The sequence below is a fragment of the Triplophysa dalaica genome, chromosome 17 (genome assembly GCF_015846415.1).
Source record: "Triplophysa dalaica isolate WHDGS20190420 chromosome 17, ASM1584641v1, whole genome shotgun sequence".
Taxonomy (NCBI): Eukaryota; Metazoa; Chordata; class Actinopteri; order Cypriniformes; family Nemacheilidae; genus Triplophysa; species Triplophysa dalaica.
Window position 1 is genome coordinate 21,306,324 of NC_079558.1, and position 19,690 is coordinate 21,326,013.

Here is a 19,690-nt window from a genome sequence, read left to right on the forward strand (position 1 = left end):
CATCTGTGTTTCAAGTTGTTCATTAATATATAAGTCATGTAAATTTGCAAAATATAGAGTCTCAACCAAAAGAGATATTTTATTTAAAAGAGGAGGCTCATCCAAACCTGCCTAAACGCCATGTAAATACACGCCCCAACATTTCTACGTCAGTTTGTGAGAAGCGTTGAAGAACCAAAATGTATATACAAAGAAAGAAGGCGTGTCTAAGTACTAAGTCTAAGCCTGTAAGTATGTTTTCATTATTAAAGAATTTCAGCCATGTATCCTATGGTAGTTCTCCCCTGTAGTGTGATTCTTCAGGTTTGAAATATAAGACATTATATATACCATAACTATGTCCCTGCTGGAGGCAACAAATGCCTCGTTAATCATAATATTTTTCATAGAGTTTGTCACGGTTGGTCGAGACACAGCATCAAAGGCAGCTTATGAAGTTTGCTTTAGTTAGCTAATTGTCAAACCTTATAGTTTTTTTTAAATAAAACCTTACCAATCTGTTACACTCTTCTGGCAATTTCGCACTCGCAATTAATCCGCTTGATCAAATGCATTTTCTGAATCATATTCGGACTTGAACTCACACTTGAACTCATACCAGTAACATTATCAGCTGTCAATATGCTTTCAAGACTGTTGTTCCGAAATTATGATAAGGGGCGTACATTTCTACCACATGCTTGAGGTATTAGGCCAATCGGAAAGTTTCAGAAAGGCGGGGCACAGAGGAGAAACCGTAATGCACGGTATATGAAAAAAATATATATTTTTTTGGCAGTTAACATTGTAAACACACTGTATTACACCAAATACACACAATAATGTTAGTTTTAGCCATCCAATAACCCCTTTAAAGAATGAACTCGTATAATGAACGTTGCCTTTTCTAGCTTAAACTATGGCCATACTTTTCTGTCGTCAATGACAAAGTATTTTTAGCCGGTGAACTACTCTCCGAATATTTGTTGTGCCCATTCTCTGTAAACCCTAGATTTGAATGTACAAGTTGGTAATAATAATGTAGACGAAACACTTATATCGGCTCTTCTGGCACCAACAGCCAGCAAAGTTAAAAGTCAATGTCAATTTCAGATTGGTGTAAATTTTATTTTGACACAATGCAATTTTATTCAAACACATGAAAAATCTGTTTTTAATTGAGTATTTAAAAAAGAAAAAAGAAATCAACAATCAATTAAAATCTTATTTTATCATGCAAGAAAGAAAAACAAAATGGTCATAAAAGACCATTGCTGTATGTTCATTAGAAAACTAATTAAGATATACTAAATGAAAAGCAAATTTTAGGATATTTTATAGATTATAAAATGTAAATGCATTAAAAGAAAATTGTGTAAATATCCTAGTAGATGGTGCAGGCACTCAGTAGTGAAACCAGCAGAACGATCAAGCAACCACAGAGACCTGGAGCTCCAGATGTCATCAGTTTTTCTGGTCTCCATGTATCTGTGAATATGGTTCAGTGCATTGTAAAATTACAAAACATGAATTATTAGATTAAAAATAAATGCATGAAATTAAAACAATCATCATTGAAATTAAATAAAGAACAGTGAGCAAAAAGGATATTAAAGTAAATGTTTACCCGAAGTTCCACCAGACCAGACCAGAGGACCCATGGATATAGAAGAACTGTCGTAAAAGTCCAGAGACCTTCCCATCCTCTGGTGATGTCCAGAATGACAATCCTAAAGATTAAAAGTAGATCCGGGTAAAAATGATTACTATCATAATTTTTCGCAAATTTTTCCCTTCAAGACTCACATATACTATAATGTATACTATATTATCTAACATACAGAGATTTAAGCTGCAGTTGGTGTCCACGACACTATGATCCTAGCGCCCTCTAGTGACGTAGCACGCAAGAGCAGCACAAATTCCCATTCAGAATGCAACGGTTCTTTCCTGAGACCTGGCGACGACACGGTTATTCTGCTGGACACCAAAGCGTTTGTGTTATATACCACGGGCTATTGAATGCTTCAATCTGATTGGCCGATGACGCTCTACGGGTTCATAATTTTTTTCAATGAAACGCACGTCTAAGAAGTAGTTCTAGACTTTCGACCGAATTATAGCTCCATATCACTACAGCAAGTTTAACTGAATAAGTTTATACAGTAAACTACTGTCCACCACTGCATACGGATCTAACAACAGACAAACTTACAAATTCCACTGTTTGAGGAGTAAATATGAATATTTATGGACAGCATGAAGATTTCAACAACAATGTGGCGACAGCGCTGCACATGACTGTTCGGAAGAAAAACTAAAGCATATATCAAAGGTAATGGCAAACTACATGACACAATAAACTGGTTTAAGATAGAACATGAAACACGAAAATAACATAACCAGAAGTGTTCACGCTCAGTTCCGGACAACTGGGATTTCGGATATTTCCACCTCAACCCAGAAATAAATGAGTGGAACGGGACTCATAGTCGGATATGGGACCTCTAAACTCTCAGATCAGACAACCCCGTCTTAAGTCAAGGTTTCGGCATTGGCTGTTACGCTTTTTGGGCGTAAGGTCGCAGGCTTTCGATTTATTGGCTTTGTCGGAGCTACCCAATTTCAAAAGTTTGACCAATCAAATATGGTTCATTGAATTCCAGCCATTCAAATTAGAGATTGCAAGCAGCATTTCAGCCAATCATAATGAGGAAGTTTGAACATTCAGCCAATCAAATTAAATAAGACCGAACATGACTGTCGGGAGGCAGGCACTCATGACGGCGGTGTAGTGAGATGCGAGAAGGCAAACATAACAAAGCTAACCTTTTTACAATAAAAATGAGAAATGGTAGGATTCAGAGACTCAACTACATATCCTTTTCGAATTTTGCCATTTTGAAACATGGTTTGTCACATGATGTAAGATTTAACGTGTGTCAGACCTGATATGCTAAAAACATAACAAATAACTTTATAGCATATAAAGCAAAGGATATGACTGTGTATGTGATTTATTTAATTAAGAATTCAATAGACTGCAAGAGTATTATCACAGGTAATGAAATGATAGAAATTATGTTTTTGTGTTCGAATTTGTATTAAACACTGTTGAATCAGTTGTTAGGAAAATTATTCCTTTAGTAAATAAATATGTTTTACCAGCATTATGTATAATTTCTGTTTGTTGCATATTCCAACGTGCATGTGTTCATTCTTGGTTATGATTCTGTGTGAGTTTATAGATTTAATAGACATACATTTTTAATAGATATATGCATTGTCACAAAGTGTTTATCAAAAGTCATTATGTGCATGATTATAGGTGATTAAAAGCCCTTCATCTTTCCTGGTTTGGGACCAGGGTTTCCGCGGGGTTTTGAAAAGAATGAATAGTCATTAAATGGATTTTGATCCAATTAAGGCCTTAAAAGGCATTAAAAAGCATTAAATTTACATTCTGAAGGCATTAAAAGTATAGGAAGTTTTGAAAAAAATAATATTACCACTTATTTTTAATGAACAGGTGTTTGGCTGTTGCAAAGTTGTAAATTTATTTGCTAAAAACACAGAACCAGTTTGGTAACTGCTTCAGGCCGGTGTGGATTTGCGGTAATGCTGGATGTTTGGATATTGGTGGGATGAGACCTAGCAAAGAAGGTGCACCATGGGGAAGTGCAAATTCCATGAGAAGTGGCTGGAAGACGATGATTTTTAAGACATGGTTGCTGCCCCTTCGTGGTCAACCAGGTGAAGGATTTTGCAGTGTTTGCAAAAAGAAATCTAAGCTAGCTACGATGGGTGTAAAAGCTGTTAAATCACATATGCAGTCTGATAGCCACAAATCGGCTATTAGGGTCACACAGTCGCAGCAATTCACTATGTCTAGTTACTTTAATGCGACCGACAAAGTACCCTCTGCTGCTGCTAGTACTTACAACACCACTACAAATGCTACTGCTGCTGCTTCTTCCATAGGAAAATCAACAACCTTCGACAGCGTTTGGTTCGAATGCAACACTGCAGGCAGAGGTGCTCTGCTGTCTTAACACTAAATCCACTTTTTTCATACTTTATTTTGCAGCCTATAAGAGTAAAGAGGTTTATAGTCTTGCTAGAATGGAATTTGTTAGCTGATGATGCCAATGGTTGTACTGTGGCAGTATAATTTACAGACAGTTAGTTTTGGCCAAATTTTTCACTCTTTATAGCATCCAGCGTGTAAATGATTGGTACTTTGTTGAATCAGTATTGAAATTGTAAATGTTACTGCAAATAAATGTTTAAGCTGTCATCGGAGTAATTTCTAATTCAGGTTAGTCGTTGACCGGTTATGGCATTAACCATTTTAAAAATGGCATTAAAAAGCATTAAATTACGTTTGGTTATAACTGCAGAAACCCTGTGGACCATTAGCCTTCAATTATATATGTAAATTATTTGTAAACTCACCGCTGAACAGTGATTGTTGGTCAGAAGACACAGATGAACAGAACAGTGCAGGTAAACTTTAGTTGCGTTTGCGTTGAAGATAAACATCCTGAAGGAGAAACGGCTGGATGTTGAGACACCATTCTGAAGAAGCTCCACTGTGTTGTCTTGTGGATTTGGACACCTGAAGATAAAGATGATGATTTATTGAACTCAAACAAGTCTTTAAACATGTTAAGAAGCTCGAAGTGATGTTTGTGTCTTACTCTCCAGTGATGAGATCCCAGCGCAGACTGTAATCTGGATCATTCACAGGTGTAGCCCAACATGTGTCAATCACTGTGACAAACTGACGACTGTCAACCCCGTCAACACCAACCTCAACAAACATCTGCTGGTTGAGTTCTGCATCCACACGACCAGTGAAGGGCTGAGAGAACTCAGAATCCTGATATGGAACCATTCTCACCCGATACCTCCCTTCACCAGCAGGAAGAACCCTGTGTGCAATGCTGGTAAGATAAACAATATTGAGAGTTAAAACACAGTATTCACACATGTAAAAAAAATTGCATTAAAGTTTAGCAAAGTAGAAACTGAGTCTCACGTCTCCAGTGGGTTGATATCAATCATAGAAAGTGTTTGTGTTTGTGGGTAAATACAGCTGAAATTTAGCTTCAGTATTTTCTCTCTGCTGATGAGACCTGCGGCTGACTCTGGTGTCCCCAAAATAAAGTTTCATAGATGATATGAGTGCCGTTGGCCTGTGGAGAACATACTCTTAGTTTAAAAGTCAGAAATAATTTTATTGACAATTGTTCAGTCTGAGTGTATGTGAAATGTATGTTAATATTGAGTCTTACCACAAGTCTGGTGCCACAGATGTGATCATTGTAATCAAAGTGAAACTGCACTCTTCCATTCTGGATGGTTCCTCTACAGCTGCGGTCATTGAGATGTAGAAGGTGAGCTGAAAAACCAGCTTCAAACAGCTGACAGCGAGACAGAGATATAGATCCTGAACTGCTCTCACAGGTTTCAGAGTAATCTGAGGAAAAAACATGATCAGCATTAAAAAGAGAGAGAGAGAAAGGTTCACATTCGTGATTTTGTTGTGAAGTGATTCTAACCGAAGGAGTGAGGTTCAGATATGGTTTGGTAGTCTTGGCAGAAACAGCCGTGAACACCATTTCTCTCTCCACACCATTCATCTTCAGTACAGTTGAGTGAAAGGCATGGATCAGTCACAGCTAAGAGAAGAACACAGAGCGATGAAGCGCATTCATAATACATATGTCCAATGAATAATATTAGATGAGGGCTCCACACCTTCATAAAAGTTAAAGGATGGAGGGAATGGGATGTTTGTTTATTTCTATATACTTGTAAACTCTCAAAAATGACATGATCTAGAGAAGTCTATTCTGTTTCATGCTATGCTAGAATGTTGCTGGGTGTAACTTGGTGGCTCTTAAATCCATTTACCAATTCAAATGAGCACATACTCATTTTTAAATGATAGAACATAGGAGTATGGATTAATTATGCCACAGGACTTTATAGTTTTGGTTTATGTGGTTGTGATCATTTCAGTGGTAATGGTTTGTGTGACCGTTTCAGCGGTAGTATGAGTAAAGTTATCCGTTAGAAATGATTAATCATTAAACACAGAACAATTTATCACATACAAATACATGAGCACTTGTTTATGAATTTTACTGTAATGTATGTGAAACTGCAGCATGTTGGTCTCACAAACTAATGTATACTAGTTTTGACTCTAACAGATGTGTTAACAAACCATTACAGAAGCTATTCGGTATAATGGCTCACTTTATGGGTAATGTTTCGGCTACACCCGTTTTGGCAATAACCGTGACATCAAGAGCCTTAGCAGTGTGTACCATTGATTATTTATTAACCCTCCTATTATCCTAGGGGTCAATTTGACCCCATTCAATGTTTAACATCTGTAAAAAAAAAAAGTATGGAGATGGTGGTCTAGTGGGTTAAACCACTGAACTGGTAAATCAAAAGGTTGCTGGTTCGATCCCAGCAGCCACCTCCAGTGTGTCCTTGAGCAAGACACTTTAGTCCATGTTGCTACAGGGGGATTGTCCCTGTAATAAGTGCACTGTAAGTCGCATTGGATAAAAGCGTCTGCCAAATGACTAAATAAATACATGATTACCATCAGTTTTTATCCTCCAGATTTAATGAACTTTCTTTATTTAATTAGGACAAATCAGTAAACACAATATTAACAATGTAAAGCCACCAAGTTTAACTTAAGCTTAGGGATGCTAAGACGGTGCTTGTATTTAGTACGCGCACGCTTGGCTTGCTTTTAATTAGAATATCCACACAAGATGTTAGAATGCTTATTGTTGTAGATTATCAAATCACATTGGGCTTCCATTACACCTGAGCAGTGCACAGACTGATGCCTCCATGCCACGCCACATTGATGCAATTCATGCCAAAGAAGGCCCAACCAAATATTGAGTGCAAAGAAACGAACATACTTTTCAGAAGCCCGACATTTCTGTTTAAAATATCATTTTTTATTGACCATATGAAATATTCCAATTTTTTGAGACACTGAAATTTGGGTTTTCATTTTCTGTAAGCCATAATCATCAAACTTTCAAGAAATGAAGGCTTGAAATATTTCACTCTATGTGTAATGAATCTATATAATATATGGGTTTCACTTTCTGAAATGAGTGAAACAAAATATTGACCTATTTCATGATATTCCAATTTTAAATGTTCCTGTATTTAAAATTAGGCACTATGACTAATGTTGGTGTTGCACAAAACAGGAGTATCTTGTTTCCCTCCTGCGTTTAAATTGTGATTTACTATGCTTTGGTCCCCCCATCTTTTTAATATTATGACTGTCAAAAGTCATAATATTAAAGAATCAAAAGATTTTTGTACTGTTCATCCAGTACGTATTTATCTATATTTCTTGCTGTGAGAATGTGGCAACTGTCATCAAAGGTGACATCCCCACATTTACTGCTCATTGACATCTTACCGTAGCAGTCGCGATGTCCATTTCTGACTGTACACTCCATAGTTGTTGGGCAAGAGGATGGTGAACAACGCAGATCATTTGGGGCAAAACATTCACAACGGTAGGAACATTCTGAATTCCAGAAGTGTTCACCAATCTAAAATAAAAAGGATAACGTTTACTTTTCTGGTTTCTGAAACCAAACCAAAACATGTTTACTACTGAGTGCAATGATGTCGCATAAAGAATATGTATGTAAATACAGTAGTCAACTACCAAACATCTACCAATATAACAGTATTTATAACAACATAAAATGTAATGTTTCAACACTCACATCATAGTAGAATCCATCATACAAGCATCCGCATTGCTCCACAGGCACACAGTATTCTCCACTCCTCACAAATCCATCATTACAGAAACATCCCTCAGAGCATGTGTGTTCACAACTAGCATCAATGCTGCTGGCGCATGTATGACCGCAGTCTGTACCACACAGCTCATAGGTACTGTTGTCTGGACATATCATGGCTGTCAAAGGAACAACAAAAAATCATTAAAAATTTTAAATGATCTAAATATTTGGTCTGTAATTAAACTGGAAAATTTCCTTAGCCCACTTATAGCACTTACCACAGGATGCTCTTTCTCTCCAGGGATAGACAACAGCATTGGCAGATTGACAGGCCCTCACATAGGATTGGATAGAATGACACAATACATCATGAAGGTTTCCAGAGAGGCAAACATCAAATGAACAGTCATTAAAGTACGCTTGTGGATCTACAGAAGGGTGACAGAAGCTAAAGGGGCCCAGGTTGTCTGTGATGATCTCACACATGGCATGAGCAGTGCTCTGATCTTGGCACAGAGGACAGTTGTCCCCACACCCGTCATTGCATGGCATATCGTCCTCAACCTTCCATTCTGCCCCAAACTGTTCTGCTGAAGCAGCCAAAGAACCTGAAGGAGTCATGAAGTCGTCCTCTGTGTGACCGTTAAAGTTGCCACAAAGTCCACACGTAATTCCTCGGTAGTCTGCTGGTACATTGATGTTTACCGCCCAGAAGCCATAAGTCACACTCAAACCGAAGTTAGTTGAAACAAGAGTGTTCGATCCAGTGGAGTAGATAGATACTCGGCCAGAATCAAGTAGGATGGGAAGGTTTTTGACCTCTCCATCAACCTTAATAGAAGAAGAAAATGCTTTTTTTACTTAGCAAACAGAACTGTCCCTTTCCAGACACATTATCCAACATTTTGACAATGCTAGGCTCTACAACCTAAAATCATGTTATAGAAACAGGAGTGTTCAATCTGGCCAAAACATGTGTTCAAAGCAATTAATATTAGATTGTCATGGCCTGATAAAAAGCCAAGCTTGTCAAAAACCATATGTTCCCATCATTGAAACTTTTGAGTCATGTTTGCTTACCTGAACAGAAGAATAACCATTTAGGTCCTGTGACATGTGGATGAGGTGTCCAGAGACATTGACAAAAACCTCAACGGTAATGGAAACGGGGAGTCCATGCCAAGCCTCATTTCTTGCATCCACCTGGAAGTGTGATAGACCACGAGTGTCATTACATACTGTGGCCAGCACATATCTACATGTGCCCTGGAAATCAAAGTAGGTCCCATCAAAAGAGATATAATGGGGGTCTCCTGAAGCAGAACAACTAGCATGTGGACTGGGATGGCAGCCATACTCTCCCTCGACGACACTGCAGAGTTCCTGTTCACTGCATGAGGATGGTGAGCAATGGACATTTCCAGTAATCCCATCACAAACACACAGAGACTGGCACTCCTCATCACGCCAGAACTGCTCTCCAGGCTGTCGATAACGTCCAGCATAGCGACAACCACAGCCCATGGGTGGCACACAGTGATCTCCATTCAAAACAAGCCCATCATTACACTGGCATCCCTCCTGGCACTGCAGGGTGCACTGAAAGGGAAATGAGAGACTAGGGCAGGATGCAGGACAGGATGTGCCACACAGATCATAATGGGCATTCGGTGGGCAGATGGGTTCTGGAATCACAAAGCACAATGACAAGCAGCAGAGTGAGCAAGATTCAAAAGTAATGAAGAGGATTCGGTTTCAGCCTGCATATCACATATGTTATAAAATACCTACCACAGTGGGTAATATTCCTCCACTCTCCAACTGCAATGCCATTCTCTTGGCAGAGCAGAGTGTATCCCCGCAGGGCCTCACAGAGAGCCTCCCTGGCTCCGCTGGTCTGCTCCAGCATCTGAATGCAATCTTGGATTCGTTGCGTAGGGTTTAGTGTTGTGCTGCACTCAGCAAATGGTCCATCGGGGAAGGTCATGATGCTGCATTGCTCACTGAACTGGCTGTTCTGATAATGTCCTGATTCCCAGCGGTCAGATGGATCCTCACAGTGTGCTGATAGGGACCCATCACGCCAACTGTCTGCAAATGTATGGGGATCATCCAGCAGGACACCATCTGGACTTATGAATTCATCATACATATTTCCATTGAAGTTCCCACATAGACCTCCAAGTGAACCACTGTAGGTGCTCGGCACTGTTATCCTGACAATGTGTGGCCAGTCAGCTCTAATGGTCAACCCGAAGTTTGTTTCCAGAACAAAACCCATGACACCACTGTGATAGATGCTGATTTGACCGGATCCAACACTAATGGGCAAACCAACCATCTGTCCATCTACCTGTCCGTGAGAATTAAATGATTAATTTGAATGCTAAGTTGGCTTTTTTAACACATGAAATTCTTATGAGGAAGTGTTCTGGCTAACCTGCACATTGCTACCTTCCCCCATTTCTATGGAGACATGAGTCCCTTCTGCCTCAAACTTCAGGAACCTAGCAAAACCTTGAAGGCCTCGTGGTACTTTCTCCGCTGTCAAAAGGAAGGATGGTAATTGGGATGGTGCCATAACCCTTGCAAGGGTCAGTCCACAAGCTCCTGGATATCTGAAAGCTTGTCCATCAAAGGTATGATAGAACCATAGGCCTTCAACTGAACAAGAAGCATAGCTGGTGGGTCTGCAGCCCCTCACACCGTGATGAACTTCACACACCTCTGCTGGACTACACTGGTGCTGATGGCAGATCATTGTCCGGCTGCTGCAAACACACTGTCTCCCACAGTCCTCATCCAACACTACTGACTGTCCCTCAGCATAATAGAATCCCTCAAAGGTGCAGCCACAGTCTGCGTCAGGAACACATGTTCCAGCACTGAGAATGTACCCAGCATCACATATACAGCTCTCTTGATTGGGCAAGGGACAGTTCATCGGGGCAGAGGGATCAGTACATGTTGCAGGGCAGCTTGTTCCTTGAGGCTCAAAATGGCTGTGCTCAGGACATTGAATCTCTGGAAATGGATGGTGTAAATAAGAACATTCAACAACCACCTATATTTAATCTTTCAAATGGATTGAAATAGTTTGGTGCAAAATAGCACTGTAAAAATAACAGGGGTCTTACCACAGAATCCCTGCTGTCTCCAGTGGCCAAGTTGTACTCCCTGCTGTTGGCATTGAGCAGCGTACACATTGAGAGCCTGGCACAGAATGGGTTGGTACCCTCCTCCTAAGCAAAGATCGTACACACAGCTCTCTGTGTATGTCTGAGTTGAAAGCACAGAGTGACAGGGAGCAAAGGGGCCAAACATGTCTTCTAGGATCCCACAGTGGTTTGTATCACCGTAAACACTCATTTCGTCATCGCTGCAACCAGCACAAGCCAGACCCGTGCACCTGACATTATGACATTCCGGGTCTGTGTCCCCCTCTACCTTCCAAGAGTTGGCAAAGTCCACATCTGAGCTCAGTATCTCCCCAGAAGGGGAACGGAAATCATCTTCAGGATACAGGTTAAAATTCCCACACAGACCACATGTGGCATTCTGGTATTCATAAGGTACAGAGATGGTGACCCAGCTGTATGCATCATATGTAACAACCAGACCAAAGTCTGTGCTGATTGCCAAGCTAAAACCTGACTGATAGACCTGGATGGATCCATTACGCAGACTGAAAGGTGTTGCTGTAAGGGTCCCATTAACCTAGAAAATATTGTCATGAAAGATTTTAGAAATTTGAAAACATGACCAAATTCAAGTCAGCATTCCAGCAAACAGTGATACGAACCTTCGCCTCATAATAGTGATCTTTAATAAGTTCAATTTCTTCATCATACACCAATACTCTGACCATCCGTGTCCATGACACATGTGTACTACCACGGTGGTCATTTTTGCCCTCAATGCGATAGTACGGCAAACCATTTCCACAAGCCTAAGCAATGAAACAAGATCAGAATCACTTGAAAACTGATACATTTATCAATTATTTATCATTAACCCAAAGAAACTGTCAGTAGAAACTAACCTCTGATAGAACGTAAGTACAAGTTCCTTGAAAGTGAAAAACCTGGTTGTCAAAGGTGTAATAGTGAGGATCTCCAGAGATGGTACAGGTTTGCCTTTGAATGTTCTGACAAGAGTATTGGAAAGCGTCTCTACGGCATGCCTGGGAATAAGTGCAGGGCTCCAGGCTGCACTGAAGACCACTACTGGTACAGATGCATCTCTCCTGACAGGTGGAATCACTCCAGAAAGAATCTCCCAGCTGCACTGCTAAGCCTACAACAATATATTATGAGTATACATATACCTAAAATAATATACTGAAAGAGCTCAAATAAATTCAACAGCCATTGTACAAAGAATACGTAGAGTATTAATATATAGCTTAATTTTAAATATCTCTGGAAACAAACTTACCATTGAACTGACAACCACGTGATCCATGATCTGTTCTGAATGCCCATCTGCCTGCTACATTGACATTGCTCCTGTATGTTAGGTCTGTGAAGTCACTTTGGAGTGATCCAGTGATTGAAAAATGGTGGCTCGAGTCGATTGTGTCATAGCCGGCCTAATGTTAAGAATTTGCAGATGTCTATTTAGACAGTTGGTGACAGATAATACAATCTATTGTTTTTTTTTCAGTGTGTACCTGCACATATCGCTGCGATGGAGCAATAGTACCATAATTCATTATTACAAATGAGAGATGGCCATCTGAAATCAAAACCACTTGGAAAGATGTTTCCTGCAAGAATATAACAAAAAAAATTATTTAATATTTGGATTGTTCTGTCATAGAAATGTTTTTTGGACAGCAGGGGAGTGAACTTCTTACTGTGCCTGAATTTGAATAATATGCCACTCTGTCCCATGTTGCAACAAAGACCCATGAAGCAGAAAAGCTCAGGTCAGGGAAGTACTGGTTGATGTCTTGTGAAGCCTGTGTCAGGACATCGCCAGAGGTGTACTGCTGATATGAGATAACACCATTTCCGCGGTTATCAATATCAGTCCAGAATGGTGCGATGATGTCTTTACCACCATGACCTGGGAATGTGTATGGAGAGTAGCTGGACCACGCCCCATCAAACGTCAAGTGTCCATTGTTGTTGACCTAAAAAATTATGGATTTTTTATGTTTTTCTAGATATAACAGTGTAGCAACAGAGCCATTCTTGAGTAATCATTCAAAAACAGATGTACCTTTAAAATATAGAGTCAAAGTCAAAACATGTTTCTCTTTTATAAACCTAACTTACATGTATTTGGATGTATGTATGTCCAAAAAATATAAAAGGTTGCAGAAGATAAATCACTTCAGAACTTCCATCATCAATGCGTCCATTCTCCATGTCTCCAGTTCCAAATGGATAAAATGGCCCATTGCCTGAAATAAATGAAATACAGTTGAGAAATGAGTAATAGATAATTCTCGAGAAAAAGAAACCATAACTTGTGCACTATTTTTAACATATCTATCACTATTTCACCATAGCATCCTCGACGTCCATCTTTGACTGCACACTCCATTGTCGATGGGCAAGAGTATGCGGAACAACGCAGATCATTTGGGGCAAAACACTCACAGTGTTGGGAACATTCTGATGCCAAGAACTGTTCACCAATCTATAAAATCAACAATAATGATTAACTTGATTTTGCTTTAACAGAGCAGTGGTGTTTACAATTTCATATCATGATGTCACCACACGTAAATAATCATACTAAATATTTGTATGCATATAGAGTAATCTACAAGGTATTTATTAAGTCGTTGCAATATCCTGTTCATTATAGTATCCAATGTTTGTGTTGTAAGGGACTAAGGAAATTTATTAAACTGTGATAGATTAATGATGTGTATTCAATCCCAAAGGTAATGTTCCAACTCCTTACATCATAGTAGAATCCATCATACAAGCATCCGCATTGCTCCACAGGCACACAGTAATCTCCACTCCTCACAAATCCATCATTACAGAAACATCCCTCAGAGCATGTATGTTCACAACTAGGATCAATGCTGCTGGCGCATGTATGACCACAGTCTGTACCACACAACTCATAGGTACTGTTGTCTGGACATATCATGGCTGTCAATGTAACAAATAATTGCATTCATGGTTAAATGAATGATGTAATTTAATGTTTTAAATGAAACAAATGACATATATCTTATAAACACATAAATTTAGGAAACTAAATTTAACTGAGGGTCTTCTTTAGTACGGTTTACTTCCAGTCACTTACCACAGGATGTAGTTTCTCTCCAGGGATAGACAACAGCATTGGCAGATTGACAGGCCCTCACATAGGATTGGACAGAATGACACAATACATCATGAAGGTTTCCAGAGAGGCAAACATCAAATGAACAGTCATTGAAGTACGCTTGTGGATCTACAGAAGGGTGACAGAAGCTAAAGGGGCCCAGGTTGTCTCTGATGATCTCACACATGGCATGAGCAATGGTCTGATCTTGGCACAAAGGACAGTCGTCTCCGCACCCATCATTGCATGGCATCTCGTCCTCAACCTTCCATTCTGACCCAAACTGGTCTACTGAAGGAGCCAAAGAACCTGAAGGAGTCATGAAGTCGTCCTCTGTATGACCGTTAAAGTTGCCACAAAGTCCACACGTAATTCCTCGGTAGTCTGCTGGTACATTGATGTTTACCGCCCAGAAGCCATAAGTCACACTCAAACCGAAGTCAGTTGAAACAAGAGTGTTCGATCCAGTGGAGTAGACAGATACCCGGCCAGAATCAAGTAGGACGGGAAGGTTTCTGATCTCTCCATCAACCTAAATAGAAAAGAAACTGCTGTTTTATACAAAGCAAACAAAACGTTCCCTTTCCAGACACATAATCCTAAATTTTGGCTATGCTAGGCTCTACAACCCAAATTCATGTTATAGCGACAAGAGTGTTCAACCTGGTCAAATTAGTAGTTTTGTCAAATTTGCTTATTACATTTAAGAGTTCAAAACGTTCAGTAAGGGGTTGACAACATAGTCATTTTGCTTGCCCTCGCTATGCTAAACATATATATATTTTTAAAAGTATTATTTATATTGGGAATCCAGATAATGTTCTGCAGTCCTCTGGTTCAGTTGGGTAAATGATTTAGGACAATTTGGCAAAAGTAATGTACAAACACCTATTAAAATGCACTTGTGCAAGTGTCAAATCGGAATCAATATTATATTGTCATGGCCTCATAAAAAGGCAAGCTTTTCAAAAACCATAAGTGCCCATCATTGAAATGAAGAGTCATGTTTGCTTGCCTGAACAGAAGAATAACCGTTTAGGTCCTGTGACATGTGGATGAGGTGTCCAGAGACATTGACAAAAACCTCAACGGTAATGGAAACGGGGAGTCCATGCCAAGCCTCATTTCTTGCATCCACCTGGAAGTGTGATAGACCACGAGTGTCATTACATACTGTGGCCAGCACATATCTACATGTGCCCTGGAAATCAAAGTAGGTCCCATCAAAAGAGATATAATGGGGGTCTCCTGAAGCAGAACAACTAGCATGTGGACTGGGATGGCAGCCATACTCTCCCTCGACGACACTGCAGAGTTCCTGTTCACTGCATGAGGATGGTGAGCAATGGACATTTCCAGTAATCCCATCACAAACACACAGAGACTGGCACTCCTCATCACGCCAGAACTGCTCTCCAGGCTGTCGATAACGTCCAGCATAGCGACAACCACAGCCCATGGGTGGCACACAGTGATCTCCATTCAAAACAAGCCCATCATTACACTGGCATCCCTCCTGGCACTGCAGGGTGCACTGAAAGGGAAATGAGAGACTAGGGCAGGATGCAGGACAGGATGTGCCACACAGATCATAATGGGCATTCGGTGGGCAGATGGGTTCTGGAATCACAAAGCACAATGACAAGCAGCAGAGTGAGCAAGATTCAAAAGTAATGAAGAGGATTCGGTTTCAGCCTGCAAATCACATATGTTATACAATACTAACCACAGTGGGTAATATTCCGCCACTCCCCAACTGCAATGCCATTCTCTTGGCAGAGCAGAGTGTATCCCCGCAGGGCCTCACAGAGAGCCTCCCTTGCTCCGCTGGTCTGCTCCAGCATCTGAATGCAATCTTGGATTCGTTGCGTAGGGTTTAGTGTTGTGCTGCACTCAGCAAATGGTCCATCGGGCAAGGTCATGATGCTGCATTGCTCACTGAACTGGCTGTTCTGATAATGTCCTGATTCCCAGAGGTCAGTTGGATCCTCACAGTGTGCTGATAAGGACCCATCACGCCAACTGTCTGCAAATGATTGGGGCCCATCCAGCAGGACACCATCTGGACTTATGAATTCATCATAAATATTTTCATTGAAGTTCCCACATAGACCTCCAAGTGAACCACCGTAGGTGCTCGGCACTGTTATCCTTACAATGTGTGGCCAGTCAGCTCTGATGGTCAACCCGAAGTTTGTTTCCAGAACAAAACCCATGACACCACTGTGATAGATGCTGATTTGACCGGATCCAACACTTATGGGCAAACCAACCATCTGTCCATCTACCTGTCCGTGAGAATGAAATGATTAATTTGAATTTAAAGTTGCCTTTTTTAACATATGAAATCCTTATCAGAAAGTTTTCTGGCAAACCTGCACATTGCTACCTTCCCCCATTTCTACGGAGACATGAGTCCCTTCTGCCTCAAACTTCAGGAACCTAGCAAAACCTTGAAGGCCTCGTGGTACTTTCTCTACTGTCAAAAGGAAGGATGGTAATTGGGATGGTCCCATGACCCTTGCAAGGGTCAGTCCACAAGCTCCTGGATATCTGAAAGCTTGTCCATCAAAGGTATGATAGAACCCTAGGCCTTCAACCGAACAGGAAGCATATCTGGTCGGTCTGCAGCCCCTCACACCGTGATGAACTTCACACACCTCTGCTGGACTACACTGGTGCTGATGGCAGATCATTGCCCTGCTGCTGCAAACACACTGTCTACCACAGTCCTCATCCAACACTACTGACTGTCCCTCAGCGTAATAGAATCCCTCAAAGGTGCAGCCACAGTCTGCTTCAGGAACACATGTCCCAGCACTGAGAATGTACCCAGCATCACAGATACAGCTCTCTTGATTGGGCAAGGGACAGTTCATGGGGGCAGAAGGATCAGTACATGTTGCAGGGCAGCTTGTTCCTTGAGGCTCAAAATGGCTGTGCTCAGGACATTGAATCTCTGGAAAAGGATGGTGTAAATAAAAAGATTCAACAACCACCGATCTTTAATCTTTCAAATGGATTGAAATAGTTTGGTGCAAAATAGCACTGTAAAAATAACAGGGGTCTTACCACAGAATCCCTGCTGTCTCCAGTGGCCAAGTTGTACTCCCTGCTGTTGGCATTGAGCAGCGTACACATTGAGAGCCTGGCACAGAATGGGTTGGTACCCTCCTCCTAAGCAAAGATCGTACACACAGCTCTCTGTGTATGTCTGAGTTGAAAGCACAGAGTGACAGGGAGCAAAAGGGCCAAAGATGTCTTCTAGGATCCCACAGTGGTTTGTATCACCATAAACACTCATTTCGTCATCGCTGCAACCAGCACAAGCCAGACCCGTGCACCTGACATTATGACATTCCGGGTCTGTGTCCCCCTCTACCTTCCAAGAGTTGGCAAAGTCCACATCTGAGCTCAGTATCTCCCCAGAAGGGGAACGGAAATCATCTTCAGGATACAGGTTAAAATTCCCACACAGACCACATGTGGCATTCTGGTATTCATAAGGTACAGAGATGGTGACCCAGCTGTATGCATCATATGTAACAACCAGACCAAAGTCTGTGCTGATTGCCAAGCTAAAACCTGACTGATAGACCTGGATGGATCCATTACGCAGACTGAAAGGTGTTGCTGTAAGGGTCCCATTAACCTAGAAAATATTGTCATGAAAGATTTTAGAAATTTGAAAACATGACCAAATTCAAGTCAGCATTCCAGCAAAAAGGGATACGAACCTTTGCCTCATAATAGTGATCTTTAATCAGTTCAATTTCTTCATCATACACCAATACTCTGACCATCCGAGTCCATGACACGTGTGTACTACCACGGTGGTCATTTTTGCCCTCAATGCGATAGTACGGCAAACCATTTCCACAAGCCTAAGCAATGATACAAGATCAGAATAACTTGAAAACTGATACATTTATCAATGATTTATCATAAACCCAAAGGAACTGTCAGTAGAAACTAACCTCTGATAGAACGTAAGTACAAGTTCCTTGAAAGTGAAAAACCTGGTTATCAAAGGTGTAATAGTGAGGATCTCCAGAGATGGTGCAGGTTTGCCTTTGAATGTTCTGACAAGAGTATTGGAAAGCGTCTCTGCGGCATGCCTGGGAATAAGTGCAGGGCTCCTGGCTGCACTGAAGACCACTTCTGGAACAGGTGCATCTCTCCTGACAGGTGGAATCACTCCAGAAAGAATCTCCCAGCTGCACTGCTAAACCTAAAACAATATATTATGAGTATATATACCTAAAATAATATACTGAAAGAGCTCAAATAAATGTAACAGCCATGGTACAAAGAATACATGGTTCATTCATTTAAAGCTTCATTGCAAATAAACTTACCATTGAACTGACAACCCCGTGATCCATGATCTGTTCTGAAGGCCCATCTGCCTGTTAGATTGACATTGCTACTGTATGTTAGGATTGTGAAGTCATTCACAAGTGATCCAGTAATTGAAAAATGGTGGCTCGAGTCGATTGTGTCATAGCCGGCCTAATGTTAAAATATTCAGATGTCTATTTAGTCAGTTGTTTACAGATAATACAAACTAATATTATTTATTCAGTGTGTACCTGCACATATCGCTGTGATGGAGCAATAGTACCATAGTTCATTATTACAAATGAGAGATGTCCATCTGAAATCAAAACCACTTGGAAAGATGTTTCCTGCAAAAATGTAACAAAAAATGTATTTAAATTTTTTTTTGGTTTGTTATACAAATGTTTTGCAGTGAATTTCTTACTGTTCGTGACTGTGGAAAATATGCCACTCTGTCCCATGTTGCAACAAAGACCCATGAAGCAGAAAAGATCAGGTCAGGGAAGTACTGGTTGATGTCTTGTGAAGCCTGTGTCAGGACATCTCCAGAGGTGTACTGCTGATATGAGATCACACCATTCCCACCGTTATCAATATCAGTCCAGAACGGAGCGATGATGTCTTTACCACCATAAGCTGGGAATGCGTATGGAGAGAAGCTCGACCACGCCCCATCAAACGTCAAGTGTCCATTGTTGTTCACCTGATGACAACAATTACAGTCAGGATCATTTGCTGTCTTATATTTGATACATGTTACAGGTGGAAATATTTTGGTAGAGTCACAAGACAATTCAAAATCAATTCTCAATAGCGTTAAAATAATTGTTTTAAGTAATGCATTATTCTATTTGAACATTTGCTTCTATGGTTTATTTGTTTGTTCTTTTTTAATTAATCTGAAGTTATATTTAATGTACTTGTATGTTCTTTTCTTTCATGTTATCATTCTAGCTCAGTGATGATATTTCAATTTTTATTTCAAATAAAAAGCTATAATCACAAAAAATCATCTCTCAAAGATTATACTGATGAGCATATTTGATACATCATTGCGTCCCATTTACAGTAGAGTTGGCACCTTTCACTCAAACATTGTCTAACAAAATCACCACCTACTGTAAAGAGCTGCGGTTTTGTCAAAATTACTTGATTTGTATTTGTATATATAGAGTGTGCATATTTAATGATAAGTTATATTCATGTTCACACACTCTTAAAATGTATTCATTTTAACACAAGGTTTGTGTCATCCCGTTTGT

General features: G+C 40.4%; 1 protein-coding gene across 1 annotated transcript in view; it reads right to left on the reverse strand.

Annotated features, from left to right (window-relative positions):
• Positions 1–1,099: 1,099 nt before the first annotated feature.
• The window catches only part of LOC130438778 (IgGFc-binding protein-like), a 34,548-nt gene continuing 15,957 nt past the window's right edge, over positions 1,100–19,690 (reverse strand). The window contains 33 exon segments of the mRNA XM_056770943.1: positions 1,100–1,467; positions 1,607–1,709; positions 4,435–4,597; positions 4,680–4,925; positions 5,021–5,147; positions 5,150–5,177; positions 5,277–5,461; positions 5,544–5,663; positions 7,457–7,592; positions 7,773–7,969; positions 8,072–8,624; positions 8,874–9,478; positions 9,585–10,146; positions 10,234–10,817; positions 10,931–11,510; positions 11,596–11,742; positions 11,836–12,089; positions 12,231–12,384; positions 12,466–12,561; positions 12,652–12,930; positions 13,076–13,203; positions 13,307–13,442; positions 13,713–13,909; positions 14,067–14,619; positions 15,103–15,707; positions 15,814–16,375; positions 16,463–17,046; positions 17,160–17,739; positions 17,825–17,971; positions 18,065–18,318; positions 18,446–18,599; positions 18,680–18,775; positions 18,853–19,131. Of these exon segments, the coding sequence (XP_056626921.1) occupies positions 1,364–1,467; positions 1,607–1,709; positions 4,435–4,597; positions 4,680–4,925; positions 5,021–5,147; positions 5,150–5,177; positions 5,277–5,461; positions 5,544–5,663; positions 7,457–7,592; positions 7,773–7,969; positions 8,072–8,624; positions 8,874–9,478; positions 9,585–10,146; positions 10,234–10,817; positions 10,931–11,510; positions 11,596–11,742; positions 11,836–12,089; positions 12,231–12,384; positions 12,466–12,561; positions 12,652–12,930; positions 13,076–13,203; positions 13,307–13,442; positions 13,713–13,909; positions 14,067–14,619; positions 15,103–15,707; positions 15,814–16,375; positions 16,463–17,046; positions 17,160–17,739; positions 17,825–17,971; positions 18,065–18,318; positions 18,446–18,599; positions 18,680–18,775; positions 18,853–19,131 (9,498 nt within the window). The 3' untranslated portion in view covers positions 1,100–1,363.